The sequence below is a fragment of the Gadus macrocephalus genome, chromosome 1 (assembly GCF_031168955.1).
Source record: "Gadus macrocephalus chromosome 1, ASM3116895v1".
Lineage (NCBI taxonomy): Eukaryota > Metazoa > Chordata > Actinopteri > Gadiformes > Gadidae > Gadus > Gadus macrocephalus.
The window spans coordinates 18,489,656-18,508,847 of record NC_082382.1 but is presented as its reverse complement, the minus strand read 5'-3'; the positions used below and the strand labels follow the sequence as shown (position 1 = coordinate 18,508,847).

General features: G+C 45.9%; 2 protein-coding genes across 15 annotated transcripts in view; one reads left to right on the top strand and one right to left on the bottom strand.

Moving 5' to 3' along the window:
- prkcz (protein kinase C, zeta) overlaps positions 1-13,783 on the top strand; it is a 73,525-nt gene extending 59,742 nt beyond the window's left edge. For all 11 annotated transcript variants that reach the window (XM_060057234.1, XM_060057224.1, XM_060057308.1 and 8 more), the window contains 3 exons: positions 1,274-1,363; positions 6,500-6,615; positions 10,576-13,783. In XM_060057234.1, coding sequence (XP_059913217.1) covers positions 1,274-1,363; positions 6,500-6,615; positions 10,576-10,663 — 294 coding nt within the window. In that variant the 3' untranslated portion in view covers positions 10,664-13,783. The remainder of the gene's footprint in view (positions 1-1,273; positions 1,364-6,499; positions 6,616-10,575) is intronic.
- si:ch73-70k4.1 (proline-rich protein HaeIII subfamily 1) lies at positions 888-18,095 on the bottom strand. 4 transcript variants are annotated; one of them, XR_009526707.1, is made up of 5 exons: positions 17,847-18,095; positions 17,481-17,619; positions 16,640-17,283; positions 15,380-15,537; positions 888-5,108 (listed from the first exon to the last, which is right to left on the bottom strand). XR_009526707.1 is itself a non-coding variant. In XM_060057515.1 (4 exons), exons 1-4 carry the CDS (start codon positions 18,011-18,013, stop codon positions 15,465-15,467), a joined length of 1,023 nt encoding a protein of 340 aa, XP_059913498.1. In that variant the 5' UTR covers positions 18,014-18,095; the 3' UTR covers positions 14,830-15,464. The 4 variants fall into 4 exon arrangements, 1 of the variants encoding a protein (XP_059913498.1); XR_009526708.1 differs by having other exon boundaries at positions 888-4,191; XR_009526706.1 differs by lacking the exon at positions 888-5,108 and adding an exon at positions 11,191-11,273.
- Between the last annotated feature and the right edge of the window lie 1,097 nt (positions 18,096-19,192).

The window sequence follows — 19,192 nt, the reverse complement described above, 5'->3', positions numbered from 1 at the left end:
AACTCACCGCTGGCTAGCACACAGATCCCTAACACATACAGCTGGATGGAAATGGTACTTGGTTTGTCGTTTTTGGATGATCTCGTCCAATCAGCCCTCCTCTTGCATTCTGTCCAACATCCTGCTGTACGTAGACTTCCCATTATAGAAGTACGATAAGCTCTAAACGCCATCTCAGCCCTTCTGCATTCTGCTCAATATGCACATAATAACGCTCACGCCATTGAAAGTGGGTCAGTCCCATTAACACGAGTGGGATTAGGAGACAGTTTGGTAAAGGAAGATGTTGTTCGTTCTGTGAGAGACCTGCTGTAGGATAAGTGGATGGCAGGTCTGTTTGGTCTACTACAGCCCCCTGTTTAACCCTCAAGCCTTAGGGTGTTTGTGTGTTGGTTTGTGTGTGGATCTGGGTTTGAGCGTGGAGCACGTGTTTACGTTGGCCCATCACCCTGCCCCTTCTCGTAATCAACTGGGGGGGGGGGGGGGGGGGGAGTGGTTTGAGCAGACGCAGATAACCATGTGTACCGCGGGGTTGATGCCACAGGCGATACGGGGGGGAGGGGGGAGTTAATGGGGGAGAGTTTGACGTTGGGGCGGTGGTCCTGGCCGCCTCAACACAAAATGCTGATGCTTTAGTTCATTATTTCATGCAGTGCTTTATTATGATTATTTAATGACTTTAGTAGCATTTTGTGTATTTGTGATATTGTTTTAGTAAGGCTGTACCTCACCCTTATTGCCAATTATTGTTCATTCAAAAACTCGATGTGATATAGAAAATATATATATGAATTAAATAATTCACATCATTATAAAAAAAACTAAAATAGCAGATTTCCTTTAACTTCCAGCTGATTAAAACAAAATATTAATTCAACTTTGTGCTATTACAAGTTTTTTTAAATGATTAAATCCAGGCTTTAATCATTTATACAATTAATAAGCATGTCCTCTTCATGTATATATTTCCCATACTGACTGATTTCCCACATGAGGGTGTGAACCATGGATACAAACCAACACAAGAGATTCATGTTGTGCTTGAAAGACGATGAAAAACACAGTGTGTCTAGCACTACACTACTGGCTCGCACAATGCTAATAAAGACAATCTACTATTCAACATTTCCTTTAGCAGACGGTTTTATCCCAAGTGGCATACAGCGAACATTAGATCCAGACAGAAAACCACACATGTGAATCCAGCCAAAGGTTTGAAGATCACACAGACAATGGAACCAGGGTGGTCACATGACCTGTGTCTCCTCCCCAGGACCCGAAGGAGCGGCTGGGGTGCCAGGTGGAGACGGGCTTCACGGACATCAAGTCTCACACCTTCTTCCGCACCATCGACTGGGAGCAGGTGAGACCCCACAGCCTATAAACAGAAAGACAGTTCACCCGGTGACAGTCTTATCCGGGCTGTCTGCACGTTCATCCTTTCACCCACACAAACAGACATGCATTCATTCAATCATAAATTCACACACTCAAACCTTCACACATGCAAACATTTACAAGTTCACAGATGTATACACACATTCATGCGTGCATGCCTTGATAGTCCCACAGACTTGTTCAGACATACACCAGTCAGACATTCACCATGTCATACATTCTTACACAGATTCACCCTTTCACACGTGGACAAGCATGTCTCTGGCCGTGCACGGTAGCCAACAGTCAGGGTGGGACAGGGGTGGGGCTTGCTGCTCATAGGCAGTTCAGCATTTAGCAATGTGTGGCTGAGGATCAAACTAGCCATCCATCCCTCTGGTTACCGGGGCGACCACTTCTTTTCCTTAAGATACTGTCTCCTCAGGGTTGGGGGGGGGCAATGTGGTACCCGACTATGCTAATGCTTTCCTGTACATAGCAAGCTATTTTTGAGAAAGGATCTACTGTACAGTTGTTGAGCGGCATTCCAATATTTAAACGAGATCCCATGGTAATTCAGCAACCACAATCCAACAATTCGTTCTTTGTTTGGCTTTATGATCTGAATTAATTTGAGTATTTTAATTTTACAACAGTTGTCTGTGATATGAGGAATTTAAATAACCAAAAATGACAGTCAGCTTCTATTGTTTGTCTTAACGTCATCACCATCATCAGGGCCCTTTGTTGTGTGCGTGCATGTGTGCGTGTGTGTGTCTGTGTGTGTGTGTTAAAAAATGGATGAGACGGTTGTAGACATGGTGCACAGTCTGCCCTCTCTCACAGCAACAGCACAAATAAAAGTGAATTCCTAATCATATGCGCACACACACTGCTCGACTTTGTGTGTGTGTGTGTGTGTGCGCGTGCGTGTGTGTGTGTGTGTGCTTTAAAGCAGAAGTTGCTTGATCGGTGGCGTGGGAGTGACGTACATGGGTGTTTGAACGCAACATGAAAGTGGAATGGGGGTCCATACAATATTCAGCACACCTCTCTGCAAGGCTCGGCTAATGATGATAGGGGAGCGCCTTCTCACACAACCGCCATCACTTCCAACTTCCTGCATCTGGAAACTTTGCTTTCAGTGGATCAATCCCTATGTCTGTGTGTGTGTGTGTGTGTGTGCGCGTGTGTGTGTGTGTGTGTGTGCGGGTGTGTGTCTTTGTGCGTGCGTGTTAAATGTTGAAAAGGCAACGATGGTCGAACTGACTGAATCGCAAAAGATAATCAAACCTGGATAACATCGTTTTTTAGGAGACGCAACCAATCTACTATACACACCAGTGTATTCAGTATTCAGTCATTCATCAGATGTGAACTACATTAGGAGCAGGTAGGGTTGAGGTTTATCTTGCTAGTTGAACACGCTTAGCACTAGACCATCCCGTCCCCACTGTATGTATATATTTATATTTTTTATTATTATTTATATATTGGACGACATTTTGTCGCCCTATACAAGGTCCTTTGTGCTCTGCATTAAAGGACGGCCCGTCGTGTTATATATAACCTCCGAGGGAGCGGGTCTGTGCTGAAACGAGGCCAGCCAGCACCTGGGGGTACATTAGACTAAGATGACCTGCAGGAGGACATGAATGCAGCCGCTGCGCATGAAGTACAGACAAGATGGTGTAGAAGACGGGGACACCCTTTCAGATAGTCTGGATCGTTTTCAGACTGCTTCCACCTCAACCAATCACGCAGCGGATATCTTATCACCCCATCAAGTAACGTTCCCCTCTGTGGAAACACCGTCCAATATTCCTGGACGTTTTTTTATTTTGTTTTTATAAAGAAAAAGGCATTCTGGAATACCGTATGATATCAATAGCAGAATCCAAAAACTTGAAAGATCCTTTAAAGGCAGAATCTTGGAGATGAGATTCTGTGTTTGGTGATTTTAGGGATGATGTGTCCCGCCTAGAAGACATTAACATTTAGGGCATTTAGCAGACCCTTTACAATAAGTACTTACAATGAGGCGACTCACAATAAGTACATTTCTCAGAAGTAGGTGAAACAATATATTGCTGTCGGTACAGGTGCAAAGCACTAACAATCACTAGGTAAACCCATCTCCCGTATGCAACAAAGATAGCTAGGATAAGATGTTACACGACAAAGTACTGTAACTAAGTACGACATACAATAAGTGCGTACATTAAGTGGCAGGACGGTGGGATGGGGGGCGATATGCAGAGTCTAGGTTAACTCTGAACCCAGTCTAGGTGAACTAAGACCCCAATCAAAAATCCATGCCCTGAACTCACTGGACGGACTTCATTACCACCTGTCCCAGGGAATACTCGACTACTGTGTATCACACAGTTAACACCTAACGAGCCAACAAGCATTGAGGGGTGTGTGTGTGTGTGTGTGTGTGTGTGTGTGTGTGTGTGTGTGTGGTGGGGATCCGTATAAAAACAGACTAATAAAAGCAGTCTTAACGAGCACTGACAGGGCCGACCCATCAAGCGCAACACAAACGCTGAGCGCGACTTTATGACATCAAGGGCAAAAAAAAAAAAAAAACGCCCCACCGTCACCCTGTCAACACCACAACATGGCAGCTCCTCCCACCCAAGCACCCTCACCCTGTCACCCCGCGTACCTGAAAGGGGTGCAGTAGAGAGTGTAGAGAGTTGTTGTCGTTGGGGGGGGGGGGGGGGGGGGGGGCTGCGTCTCTCTCTGAGGGGCTCCCGGGGGCCCGCACACCTGACACGCTGCTTATCTCCCGTCTCATGTTCCTGACGGCTGCATTCATATTAATATTAATGTTAATCACCGACATGCCACTCTCCAGGGAGGGAGGGAGGGAGGGGGTTGGGGTAGGGGGGGAGGGGGGGAGACATGCTTGAATATCATTTGCCGCCCGGCTACTACTGTCCCACACACGTGCACGCGGGTGCACAGACACACACATACGTACGCATGGCGGCGCGCACACATATATACACACGCACAATGCATGTGGACTCAAGGACACTCACGCAACCTCCACATAAACAGAAGAAAACACACACACACACACACACACACACACACACACACACACACACACACACACTAACACGCACACAGTGTGGTCTGCCTGAGGGCAGAGGCACTAACTTCCTGTTTGAATGCTCTTGTAAAAAGTTGCCCTGGTGATGGAAGATTAGATAAAACCCTGTTCTATCGGCGCATTATTGTTTGGCCTTTGACATGCAGACAAAGAAATGTTGAGGGAGGAATCGACCGGGTGGGATTTGAAAGGCGATGAAGGGGGGGACTTTTGTACATATGTCTGTGTTGTGTGTGTGTGTCTTTGTGTATATGTGCTTCTTTTTAATGAGTAACTCCTTTGCGTGCAGTAGTAGAAATCAAGAACACTACTACAATAAGAAAAAATAACAAAAAACTAAAGTCAGAAAATGTAGAAGAGCAGCAGTTAAATCAACCAGGGCTGTTGATTCTTTCTCCTATATACAGTACACACTCACACACACTCTCTCTCACACGTACAGACACGCACATACGCATGCACACAGACGCAAGGACACACACAAACACCCACACACTCAGTGGGTCTGACAGGTGCTGTGATCTCAGGACCCCTGGCCTCCCTCTGAAACCCGGGGTCCCGCTCCCCTCAACCCTTTTATGTTCCCTTCTGGCCCCCAGGCCACTTCCTGTACCAGAGAGAGAGAGAGAGAGAGAGAGAGAGAGAGAGAGAGAGAGAGAGAGAGAGAGAGAGAGAGAGAGAGAGAGAGAGAGACTTCATTACCAACAAACAGTGCTCGCCCTGCCTAGTGCCACATCAGAGGGAGGTGTGATAGAGAGAGAGGGAGGGCGAGAGAAGCCATTGAAGAGTTACATGAGACAAGATGAAAGTATTGGCAACACAAGAGATAAACATACACAGGAGAGAGAGAGTGCGAGAGAAAGAGAGAGTGAGGGGATATTGGAGGGTGCCGCAGGTGAAAAGTGATGGGCGAGAGGGTGACAGCAGGGGAGTGAAGGTGAGGAAAGAAAAGAAAGAGTGGCGATAGAGAAGCAGAGATGAAACAAGGGGTAATGATAGAGAGACACAGAAAGAGGAAAAGGCAGAGTAAGGGGAAAGTTGTGACAGCTACTATGGGATTTATAGAAACCCTGAACTTTATACCATGTATATGTAAGGGATAATGTATAGAACGCCGGTCATTATCGGGAAAATAAGCCCCGACAGGGCGACACTGCCCCGCAGCGAAGGTGTCTTGCCTCGCCCTGAAGGGGCTTATTTTCGATAATGACCGGCGACGTTCTATACATTATCCCGCTTATTACACGGCTACTTGCCAGAATGAAATAATAACTTCAAGGTGTGTCTTTTTACAATTTATTTGTAACGTAGTGTTGATCAGCAGAGAAATAGTCTGCCAAAGACGTTGACGTCGCTTAGCAACCGAAGACGCTGGGGTTGAACAAGTTACCGGACTACTTGCGGAGTGATTCCAAAGACGTCATCAGAGGCAAAAAATCCTTTGTTTTCCTGGACAGCGGTCAATTATACTTAGCAACGGTGAATTATCAAATATAATTCACCGCCGGAAGTTGTGAAGGGCCCATGCAAGTGAACGGAGCGTTCCACGGCATTGAGAAGAGCCGTGTAATAAATACCTAGCACATTCTAACCCACACCATCTTCAACAAGTTTAAGAATCATTCATTCATTTAAATTAATCATTTCAATTTACAATTGTCTAATGTTTATACATTCTATGTTTTTATTTTCGTTTTTATTTGTATGTTTTATGTTATTTGTGGACCCCAGGATGAGTATATTAGGTACTGCTATTGATTGGTCAAAAACAATTACGATGCGACCCCGATTTCATTGAAAATCGGATTTGTGAGCCTTCTCAGAATGAAGCCAACTTTGACACCTTAGGCGCGTGAATTCCTGAGCACGAGCTACAGAAACCCTGCAGTCCGTTCGTCTTCCCTGAGAGACGAGGACCCTAATGAACCCAACTCACTGCTGCTGAAAAGCTTCTCAGATTCATAAGCATTTAATAAATGTGCTCTCTCCCCCCCTCAGCTGGAGAAGAAGCAGGTGACTCCCCCGTTCAAGCCTCAGATCACAGACGACTACGGACTGGAGAACTTTGACACCCAGTTCACCAACGAGCCGGTCCAGCTCACGCCCGACGACCAGTAAGTCCCCCCATTGATCCGTGAGCGAGGAGTGAAACTGTAATTCATAATGATCCTTTGTTTAGAACTTTCACATATTTTAGAACATTATTAAAGCACATACAATTCCACGAAAAGAAACAAACTAAACAGTTTAAAGGAGAACAGAGCTTACGGACCTACGAGCAGACCTGTATCTGATTAATAACCAATGAGAGCGGCCCGTTTGAGGGTTTAAACTGCAGGTGGCGCAGTAGAACCAGTACGGTTCTATATTCCCCCCAGCCTCCCAGCTCTGAGGACCTTTTCCAGTTCTGGCCCAGTGCAGCTCACTGGGCCATGTGAAACTGTTATTTATTCAACTCCCGCTTGTCTATCGTTCCAGCAAATACTTTTTGTTCCACGGTGTTGTCATTTGATTCCGTTGTGTCAACCAATGGTTTTCAAAAGAAAGTCAAAATTAAACTGGAGGCTTTTTTTTTTTTTGGTGCTGTCGCAAAATAGAAGCCAAGCACTAAAGACGGATGATGTTTTCATATGTCGGTGTTTGCTGACGTTTGGCTTTTATAGATGGATCTATTTTGACAAAATTATTCCAAGCCTTAAAGTGGTCATGGACAGAGGGTTAAAGAGTAGCCTAATGCTACATTTAAAACAGAAGAACAGCACCACCTATGCTTCAATTGGAGGTACTGCGCCTGCCCTGGTTTCTGCTACCAACTGATCTCTTCCCATCGGAAAGAGATACGAGATTCGTAATTCCCAAACCATGTGGTCAGAATCTACCGACTCGCTCCATTTTAACACATTATTACGCATGTTTAAATCATTCTTATACCACGATAATATGCTTGAAATAAGGAATTCCTTCCCTCCCATCTCTCAGTGTAACCACAGTCTAACTAGACAACGTTGTGCAAAAAAACCTAAACGTCATTCTCATATATATTTTGGGGTTGAGAGTGAGGGAGGTGTTAGAGTGGTTGGGGGAGAGAAGAACACACTGGCATCAAATGTGCGTGCACATCAAAAGGCCACTTGGTGACCCGTCCCGTCTCGCTCCCTCCGCCCTAGTTCTGTTTTCTTTCCCTCCTTTCTCTGGCCTCCCCTCCACTGGAGAGTGGGCTGATGTCACCCATTACAGCTCCGAGAGGAGAGGAGGGCACCGTGAAAGAAGCCACTCGAAGCCTGCCGACGCAGACCCCCCCTCTGAGCTCCTCCAGCCCCTCCCCCTCCCCCGCCCCCCACTCACTGGCTCGTTTGATGGGTTTTGGCAGAGGACAAAAGGAAGGGAGGGTGGGAGGTGGGAGGGAGGGAGGAGGGGGTGGGAGAGAGGGAGGAAGGGATCGAGGTAGAGGCGGGCGTGGAGGTAGAGAGAGAGGTACAGAAGGAGGGATGGAGGGAGAGAGAGGGGAGGAAGGGACAAAGCGGTTGGAGTTAGGACATGTGCCAGCATCCTGACTTCATCATCATCATCATCATCATCATCATCGTCGTCGTCTTCCTCATCTTCATCATGGTCGGAGTGAAGGCCCGGGCTAGGATGTTGTGTTCTCTCATCTCTGCTTCTCGGCTCGGTCCAAAACCAATAACTCCCCGGACCGCCCGCCGCTCAACCTGCAGGGCTCTGACCTGAGAGAGCGGTCCCACTCTGGGGCTCTGAGTTCATCTGCTCCAATAAACCACTCCTGAACCCAGGAGGAACAACATGGTGGAAAACTAGGAATAACAACGTCATTTTCAGCGGAGTGAAAAACATAACCGTGAGCGCCATCATCCTCCCCCCCTCCTACACCCTTCCTCTAGTCAATTCCTCCTCTTCGTCACCCTCCACCTGTACTACTCCTCATCTTCGTTTTGACTATCTCTTCCTCCTCCTCACTCTCCTCCTCCCCCTCCGAATTATCATCCTCGTTCCTCTCTGACTCCTCTTCCTCCTCATTCTAATCCTTCTTCCAACTCCTCCATAGCCGCCGCCTCCTCCTCCTCCCAATCCGCTGTTACCTCTACCGCCTCTCCTCCTCTTCCTCCCCCTAGCCTCATCCTTCTCCTCCTCATGTATCCTCCTCATTCTCCTTCTTCCTCCTCTGTACTAATCCCTTGCTTCTCACAAAGCATCTGCTAATGCTTTCAAACTCGTGGGGGGAAAATAAATAAATGCAGAAGAAGAAAAAAAAATAAACCAGGAAGACATTTTGTGTTTGTTTTGGTCGCCCCCCAAGCCTTTCCCTTGCTCGTTCAATCTTTTTCTTTCCCTTTTCTTTTCCTTTTTTCTCCTGTATTCCCTCATTCGGCTCCGGCCCCTCGCGGCCGACTGCCAAGACGCACGAAACAAACAAACCTTCTTATTGTCTCTCTCTGCTCTGGAAGTATCCGACATGGGGCTCGCACAACAGGCCGGTGAACACGGCCGCTGTTGCTCAGAAGAACAATATAGGAGTTCTGTCCGCCGGTCAGACCCTGGAACACAGACCGACACACTGGGAGAACACTGGCCCCTTTATGTGCTGGGGGGCTCAGCGTTGTCCTTGGCCCCGAGGTTGGAGACCCCACTCGACTGGGACACAGGGGAGGTAGGAAGCAGCGTGCCCAGAGAGAGAGAGAGAATGCTATCCAAGACCCTCGTAGCCAAAGTGACTTGCTGTTCTGGGCACCGGCTCCATCGCCTCCCACTGCTCACTGCTACACACGTACACATACACACACACACATGCATCAATACACACACGCACACACATATATACACCCCATGCAAACATACACACGCACGCATACATTTTTAGACACACACACACGTACACAAACATGTAAATACATTTACAGACACATACACGCACACATGCACAAACACAACCATGCACACACACACACACACACACACACACAAACCCACTGGAGATTAGGAAAGAGCCTGTTGCTACACTGGAGGCTGCAGCAGGGTCGCCAAGGAAAAGCATTTATTTTTCCTCAGCCAATCAGAGAGCAGTTCACAGCGTTCCGTCCTTTTACCCATGATTCATCTAAGCTGTAAGTGTGTGTGTATGTTTGCGTGGGCACGTGTGTGTGTGTGTGTGTGTGTGTGTGTGTGTGTGTGTGTGTGTGTGTGTGTGTGTGTGTGTGTGTGTGTGTGTGGCTGTGTGTGTGTGAGATCCCCTCCTTCTCTTTGTTTGCTCTCCATCTCCCCGTTTTCCCGGGCGGAGAACGCCCCTCGTGAGATAAGAGAGATTCAGCGAACACTGAGTCCGGAACTGCCTGGGTACAGATTAGCCAAACAGGAGCACTAGTGGAATGATGTAATTTGCTATTAGCCCACCACTGGGATTGGGGCTGATTCAAGGTTCTCGGTTTTTGTGGAAAAACTGTATGACCGTAAACAAACAAACTAACGATGAGTGAATTGAACAACAAGGTACAGTCACAAGGTACAGTCACAAGGTGACAAGGTTTATTCCAGTCCAGGGGAATTAGGGAAAGTCACCATGGTTGAACCAGTAGATGAGTCTGGTTTCCCGTGTTACACTGTACCCTGCCATAGGTGGCTAGCCCGCCAAGGACGAAGGCTAGGCTACATGCTAGGCTAGCAGCTGTGCCTTCGTCACACAGCACTATGATATACTTTGATTCCACATTGGTATGCACCTTATGTATTGTTTTTGTGTCGATACATTGCTCTTCACACGTTTGTACAGTTTTGGTGGTTGTATAGCATCAGCCTATGTTAACAAAATGTCCTTTGTGTATAAATGTACTTTAATATACTGGGAATAGTTATGTGGTAACCCTGTGAAAGAGGCCTTTAACTAGACGCACATCACCTTCATACTGACGAGTGTTCCTCTAGCGAGCACACCTACGCATGCAACACACACACACACACACACACACACACACACACACACGATCCCAACACAAAGTGAATGAGGGAATGACTAACAGTATCCATGTCGCAGTGACTTATTCCCCCTCGTGTGTGTCTTGCAGGGACGTCATCAAGAGAATAGACCAGTCGGAGTTTGAGGGCTTCGAATACATCAACCCCCTGCTGCTCTCCACTGAAGAGTCTGTATGAGGACAGCACTGAGCGAGAGGGACCGAGAGACACAGAGAGAGCACCGAGAGAGAGAGAGAGAGAGAGCGCGAGAGAGAGGGAGGGACATGTCATGCTTCGCCCACCTACTGTCTGTCCAAGCTGCCTCGCCCGGCCAAAACTGACTCACTCGCCAACTTTCTCTCTCTCAAATACTGTGGAGCAGGGGAATCGAACCCCTCCCACCCTCCCACCACACACACAACCCCCCTCTCATCTCTGATACTGGAGCCATACGGAGGGCCCCCGGAGCTCGGAGCAGATCCTGATCTGGTCATAGCAGTACTGCACTCCACTGGTAGGGGGTGCCATACTCCGTTTGGTGACATAGCGCAGTGGAAACACAAAAAACGCTGGAGGATGGGACTACGAGAACATGCCCCAGCTACCGAACCCCCCCCTCCCCCAGCCGGCACACACACACACACACACACACACACACAAATACACATACTCAGAACTCTTGCCATTTTTGTCTTTTTTTTTTTTTTTTTTTTTTCGCTGCCGGATCGAATGTCGACACGACCGGCCGCGTTGAAAGTTCGGTGTGGAATTCAAGGCGCTGTTGTAGTCATCGTCGCAAACAACCCGCCTAGCGCCGGAAAAAATGACAGTTGTATGTCAGAAGCTGAACATTAATGTGCACTTTTATTTATTTCACTTTTGGAAAATCTGGGTTTTTTTCGTCCCTTTTAAAGGGGCGAGGACTTCAACGTAAAAAGAATGTACAATGACAAAGGAAAAAACCAACCTGATAAGTTATTGTGTATAATAATGTAGGTAGTGAATCTAAAATGGTTGCCTTTCTATTGATGCAAGTGGCACATTTTCAACCATGATCGTTTTTATTGTTTTGTTTTTCTCCAAATCAGCATCATCTTTACATAAAAAGAATAATATTGTTAAAAACAAGTGGAAGACATTTTATTTAAGAAGTGCCTCGAAGATCCAATTACAGTATGCGTCATCTCTCTGATTACACCTAATCGCTGTATAGGTCGTTAGCTAGTATCACATTAGCTGGTCTAAAAAACAAACATAATAAAATACAAACCACTTATAATGTTGATTTGAGGTCCAGAATCTAATTGACTTCAGTTTATTAGCTCACGTAAGTCTGGGAAAATTCTAGCACAACTGTGATATAAAGGGTTTTGGTCACGATGGGCAGAGAGAGTAATGCTTACAAAGTATACTACTTAATACTATAAATTAAATGTCACGACAAGAACCATGGACAGAGCACTCTGGGACTTACAGAGACTAGAACGACGGATTGTTAGGACCTGTGGAGGACCTGTTACCCCAACATTGAGTTTTCCTCGACTTGCAAGATCGAGGTCTGGTCTTGTTTGTAACAAATAACCAAACTTTGGAAGTAAACCGGAAAGAGTAGGATGGTCCAGTCAAACAGTGGGTTTCAAACAACTGAGTTGCTTCTGGAAAAGCAACGTCTGAATGACTAAATGGTAAAAAACAACAACAAGGGAACAGCTTGGCTTGTGCAATCGATGCTTTGGATCAGGTAACCATAGCTAACGCTCAGAAGCAACAGTTGTTGTGATGGCGTGCGTCACCGGACACAAGGCTGTTCGTGAGGTTTGGTTTGGGTGTTTGGTCCCTCGACCAACAGCCGTGACCACCAGAGTGACGAGAACGTGGTGGGTACCATGATGCTTGGCAGGTGGACGTTCTGCTCGCAAATGGGTATCTAAATGCCAAATCCCAAATGCCATTTCTTAAAAAAGGTTTCAGCCTCCCATATCCTGCTCCAAGCAGAATGAGTCACGGGCGCTCTTGTTACTGGCGTGTACTACTCTGTGACGAGGGTGCATTCATCCGCATGTGTGCTTGGGGTGATACCGGAGGAGGGTGGTACTGCGGGTATCAGGACCCTACGGCCCCCCACTACCACGTTGGAGAGCGATTGAACAAATGACCACATTTGTGAATTTGCTGCCAAAATCCATCAGGGCACACTTTAGTACTGTCGAATGGTCTGATGAACAAAAAGTGTTTTTGTCTTGCTTTTTAAATCAACAAATCCACCTGTTGGTTTGCTTGAGGCACATAATTAGATAAGTTGATTGACTACGATAAGCTAGTGGTTCCCAAGCTTACTCCCGTTTTACATTTGATGTATGTACTGTACAGAGTGCCACTGGCACAAGCCATAGTACACCAAGGGTACTCTGTGATGTAAGCAAATTATTGAGTTTTTAATAGTGTAAGTATTTTTTTTTTGGATGGGTTACTACATCACAAAGTACCGAGACAAACCAAGCACGTTTTTGACCTCAACAGGATTCACCACTAGGTGGCGGCAAACTCCCTACTGTGGTCTTGGCGTGTAGTTGCTCTTTAAGGACATAAGGATATGACGAAACCTCCCTAGCACTTCTTTGTCATCCCAATGTTTCACGCCATCAAGTGCACTGATAACGCCGCAGGGGGCTTAACAATGGTTCCCACCCTCATCAAATGCATTCATTTTTGCCCTTTTTAAAATATTCAACCCAGCATTTAGTGCCCCATTTGATCACGTTTGACCCGTGCTAATTTGATAGTGATGTAATAGGATTAATAAACTGGTCCCGAGTCAAAGGCTTCTGTAGTAGCCCAAGGGGCTATCTTAAGCCTGTGTGTGGGTTGTGTAAGATAAGGTGCTATCACTGATTAGCCACAAACCACAAGAAAACGTGCAGGCACTCACGCACATACACACAGTCCTAGGCAGCAAGGCTGAAAAGTATATAAATTAAAAAAAATTGAGTTGATCTCTTTCGCACTCTTATTTTTCATTGTCAAATCCCGTCAAACGCTTTTGTTTTGTCTAATTGTGAAACAGAAGATCCGGTTGCATTGTTTTACTCAAGGGACCAATAAGACAACCTGAGAGTCCTCATCTGACAACCCAGTGGCCGCCATTTTAAAGTAACGTAACGTTTGCTTAATGAAAAAACATTTCATTAAACAAAAATGTGCTCCATGATGATTTATTGCGTTCTAACATTTGCTGGCTGTATGTACTTTATTCTGCTTTGATTATGCATCTCTGTAAATATCTGTAATTATAAAACAAATACCGTTTTTTTCTGTGAACAGCATCCGTTTTTTGTGTACTGCAGCAGTTCAAATAAATGTGTGTGTGTGTGTGTGTGTGTGTGTGTGTGTGTGTGTGTGTGTGTGTGTGTGTGTGTGTGTGTGTGTGTGTGTGTGTGTGTGTGTGTGTGTGTGTGTGTGTGTGTGTGTGTGTGTGTGTGTGTGTGTGTCTTTGTAAATGTGTGACAAAAGTTAAAAGAAATAGGCACAGAAATCAAAATAATTAAGCTAACGATTAGTGATTCATTTTGGGGTAGAGTTGTGTAGGGAAGTGGAAAAACAAAGCATTGGGTGTGGTTAAAAATGAAAGTTTACTTAATAAGTAGGTTTACTTACAAACAACAAGATGGTATTTAAATGAGGGGCACAAAAAGAAAGTCCAGTAAATTTCCTTAATCATAATAACTTCAAGGTAAATTAGGGAATTTAGCATCTAACTGACAACCGGTCTACTGGGATTCGAACACAATAGTCACTCAGCTACCAACTCAGTTCCAGGTTTGTTTAGCAGTTTTCCTTCCTCATATTTTGCATCGATAAGGTGTACTCATTAAATTAACTGATTTGGATAAGATTAACCAAAAATATCCCTTATATTACAATTAATTAAAGAAAAAAAGGACATTGTTTTTCTAAGCAAATGTATTGGTAGTGCTGCCCACTATCAGGCTTGAACAAAGTACAAGAAGCTTTTGAAGGACCAAGTTTAAAAAAGGAGCCATCTCAGCCTGTCTCTTCTCTTGAGAGCATCACTCCCTTCCCAAAGTAATCTATACAAAATGTCTAAAGCAGAATAACCCCAAAAAGATCAACAACTGACTTGAGTGCATTCTGGCTAATGCATTCAGGATCACCTAGTGGGAAAGTAGTGAGCTGATTCCCAAGTCTTCCCACATCCAATTGGATTATACTTACTTATGTTGTTCTTCTGTGGCTTACGTTAAGGCATTGTTCTTATGTCTTATCTGCCAGATTTTTGGCACACATCTCCTCCTACGGTTTGTGGTATCAACACCTAACAAAGTAAATTCCTAACGGTAACCGAGTCAAGGTTCAAGTTCACGTTTATTGTATTGCCACAAAGCTAGGCTGGGGGAATTAACTTCCATTTCCGACGCTAAATTGATTTCAAATAGACACACATATGGGATTTGCATTTCTCGCCTTCTGCACAATAGAGCATAGACTGGGTGATACAGAACCCACGTAAACGACCCAGAACACCATAGCAACGGCCCAGGACACCCTAGCAATGCCCTAGAAACCTAGTATCGTGGCGAATGTAGCGTGCTAGCGCATTAGCACGCTAGACATATTAACAACAATGCAAAAAGACAAACAACGGAATTAACTAGGATAGATCAACCTCAGACAAAACACAATAACATGTAGCCTATACATCGTGTTTAAATGTAAGAACTCTAGGTAGTGACAAAGAGTTAACATCGGTTGCTTGTCGAGACAGTTGATATTCTCCACCAATCTATTAAACAATGTTAAAGAAAATGTATTTTGATGCTGGGTAAGGACATACCCAGTGTGCCCTGGGGATGTCCGTAATTCCTGCAGAATGTGGCAGTGATGGGAAGGTTGTACCTGATTGGTTTGGAGGGTTCCAGGGCCAACCCTATTGGTTGGGGGAGGGCCAGGGCCAACCCCCCACCCCATCCAATAGCCACTCTCACCAGGCCATGTCGACGTTCATCTCGGACAGACACTGGGCCAGGTGGCTGTCACAGTCCATCTGGCTGAACCTGGGGAGTCACAGGGAGACAGCCAGGACATTACTAGTGGAGCTAGCGCATGCCCACACTCACACACAACTAGTGAAGCTAGCACGCACACACACACATCCATGAAGTGACCGCCGAAACGAGCCAAGGCACACACACACTCCTGTCAAGGGAATTACTGGTGGAATACACACACTACTGGTTGGTGGAGCTAGGACGCAGCATGTGCGCACGCACACACACACACACACACACACACACACACACACACACACACACACACACACACACACACACACACACACACACACACACACACACACACACACACACACACACACACACACACACACACACACACACACACACACAGTGGGGGGAGGAAAACATGAGGGGTCCTCCTGCTCTTTTGAGAGCATTTTAAAATGTGCTGAACACAGCGATCTGAATACACCCTGCTACGTTACAGCATGTAATAATCTACCAGCACTTATATGAAACGGCCAAGGTTGTAGTGAAGGCATCTGTGTTTATTTTTTTCTCTGTTTAGAGAATAAACCCATCAATAAAGACAACTAAACTGTCTCAAAAAAATACAAAAGAAATCTTCTGAAATAGGCTTTCAAAAGATGTTCCTTAGTTCGATAGCTCAGCATGTGTTTCCTTGACCCATAACCAGGACACAGTTTACAGTTTAAAAAGGACAATACCGGTCTAGGTAATCAAACCATTTTAATTTGACTGTCTCTTATATTGGAAACATCCTATAGGGATCCATTCGGCAATGGTGTAGTTTTTAGAAAGACACTGGGATCATGTCCCCACAAATGTCGAGAAACCGGTGAATTATCCCTTCCAAAAACCGCAATCAAACTAAAGTGGACAAAGGGATATGACAAGTCTGTCAAATCCGCAATCTCATCCGTCATTTGCTTAGCAATAGTCAATCGGCAAAATCTGTTTTTCCCATCTTCGTGTCATAATTCAAAAAATAATTTTGGTTGGTTTTGGTTTGGGTGTTTGACTCCCTGCTACTCAGGGACATGATGGTAGATAAATGCATGTTGCTAAATGACTGAACAGACACAATGTCAGATGATGCTCCAGGTGCGTATTCCATTACCTGCTTGGGAACACCAGCGTACACATGGGGCAACACTGGGTTCGTTCTCGCCCTCCTTCTCCTAGCTCCGCCTCCTTCGGTCCATCCCCCTTGCCGCCACCCTGTCGCTGAGCCCCAGATGGTCCCGCCTCCTCCACCCTCTCATCCAACGTGGCCTCCTGCACTCCCCCCATCGTCTCCCCCCTCTCTGCCAGGTGCTCCCCTGAAAAGGGGGGCACCACCGGGGGGAGCTCACAAGCTCTGGCGGCGGACCCGCCCCAAAGCGGGAATGGCCGTACCGGCCTGCCAGCGAGATCCCCCGTTCGCCGCGTCTTCTCAGGGACCGACTCTCTGCCAGCCGGGACCTCCTTCTGGGTCGGGGCTGGTCTCGAGTCCTCCCTCCTCCCTGGTGGTGAATAGACCACCAGGGAGGAGGGACTGGCCGCTGTGGTCTCTGGGACCTGGAGCCCACCTCCTCCTCCGCCCTGAGGAGGGGTCACCGGAGGACTAGCGGGGGGTGAGGGTTCGACGGGTTGCGCTGGGGAGTGGGTATCGAGGGGTCGGGGGGGACTTCGGAGAGGGGATCCTGGGGGTCTGGAGGGTTCAGGGAAAGGGGGGACTTCATTGGCGGGAGTGGGTGGCTGGCGTTCGCTCTTCCTGGAAGTCTAGAAACAATTGATAAGAGAATAGTCATTTAAAATTGGATTTTGAACTGAGGCAATGACAACATACTGATTTTAAATAAAGTGCTGCAAAGAATAATTGGCTTAAGTTTTGCTTATTATGGCCCTCAGGGCTTCGCCATAGGTGCTATAGCTAGAGAGAGATAGAGGAAATAAAATGGATGGCAAGTGCATCTTACCGCTGCGGAGGGTTCTGGGAGGGGGTCCCAGTACTCAGAACCCAGGAAAGGGAGAACTGTCTCTATTGCGCTGGCCCATAGCTTTTCTGACGAATTCAGATCGTTTCGAGTCCACCATGGTAGGGTTGGAGACACTGTTCTGCAAATCGGGGAAGTTTATGTTAGATTCTGTGGCGATACGTTATAGTTTTCCAAAACTACTGATGATGTACAGCGCTACATTGCATTCAATTAACAGCTGGCATGCTTGTATTTCTTGTTTAAATCCCTTATATAATGTGTCCATCACATGTAGCCTATAGAGTATAGAGCCAGTATAAGCCCGTTAATGTTGAATAAACAGCAATAAGCCCTACATTTTCTTACCCCCTATTTCCTTTGCTCCTGTCAGTCTTTACTTCTTTGGTAAGATCAGGGGAATTGAACGGTATACTAAACTTCATCAAAGAATCTTTTTTGTATCTGTCCCCTTGAGGCTCGATCACAGCGGATTTCTTTCTCTTCAGCTTAGATTTAGGGTATTTGTCCGCCATGTGTGGTTTGGTATTAAACTTCGCGGTAAATCCCACAGCTGGACGAGACGAGGACTTCCTTGTTTGTACAGTGATGTCACTAAAATACAACCAATAAGAAACACGCAGCCGACAAGGCAATTTGTATGCATATTTATAATCCAAATTGATAAATGTGTTTTACGGCTGATGCTATGATATCATGTACTGTATAAATTATTGTTTCTATATATTATTGATGATAAACAAATGAAAAATATTCAATGAAAAAACGTTATTATCAATGCATTAATTTTATGATTTGTTTAATAAATATTCATTCATTAAAAAACGTTGTCTTCTTTCCAAAATCCATCTACTAACATGCATAAAGATGTATAATGTGAATAAAAGTAAATTGGAAAAAAAAAACGGTGTTTTGTGCCAGTTAATAAAACTTCACAAAGGTTTTTTATAGCTGCTGATGGGTTATAACATTGTAGTAGTATCTTCGTGTGTTTGTCCTCTTAGGACCTCTTAAGATCTAGCACAGGCCTGGCCGCATTCATATCCCTCTGGCCTGGAATAATGAAATCTCCTCTTTCCAAATTCACATAGGCCTGGGTGTGCATCAACAAAACGTTAAGGTGACATCATGCACAAGTGCTAGCTCCATCACAACCTTACTGTCGGTAGGCTATATAGGGTTAAGGACACACAATAAGTGGAAACTTGAAGTCATATTATTGGTGGGACTACACTCTGTAAAGTCTTCTAAGCTTTTGGACAGAGGCGAGGGACCAACGGATAGCGGCTACAATTATGCAATGGAAAAGACAAGGAGAAGCTGGAACTGAGTGAAGGAAAAGAAGAGAAGAGAGAGGGATTAAAACCCGCTATGGGAAAACCTGCCACTTTGAAATAAGGTGAGGCCAGTAATTTTTGAATGGTGCCCGGTTTAGATTGCTATTCCAGAGGGTTTGTTCTTCAGTCGCCAACAAGGGTAAAATACTTTTTTCCCCTCAACCACAGAGTCCTTTAAGCACTGAAACACAACGGCAGCGAGAGAGACTGGGTCTTGGATGACTTCTATTGCAGTGGGGGGGAGGGGGGGGGGATGGGGGGGGGGGGTGGCGCCTAGGCCTCGGAAAGTGATGTTATGTCGTCGAGGAGGAGTTGTGATCCCATGTTGTGCACGGTAACCATGGCTACGGGCAGGAT

Excerpts from the sequence above, each read along its gene's own strand:
- si:ch73-70k4.1 (XM_060057515.1), bottom strand. The coding sequence starts at position 18,013 with ATGGCGGACAAATACCCTAAATCTAAGCTGAAGAGAAAGAAATCCGCT. Across the intron at positions 17,620-17,846 it reads AGGAGCAAAGGAAATAGGGG|AACAGTGTCTCCAACCCTAC; the intron begins GTAAGAAAATGT and ends CCCGATTTGCAG. Across the intron at positions 17,284-17,480 it reads TCCCAGAACCCTCCGCAGCG|ACTTCCAGGAAGAGCGAACG; the intron begins GTAAGATGCACT and ends AATTGTTTCTAG.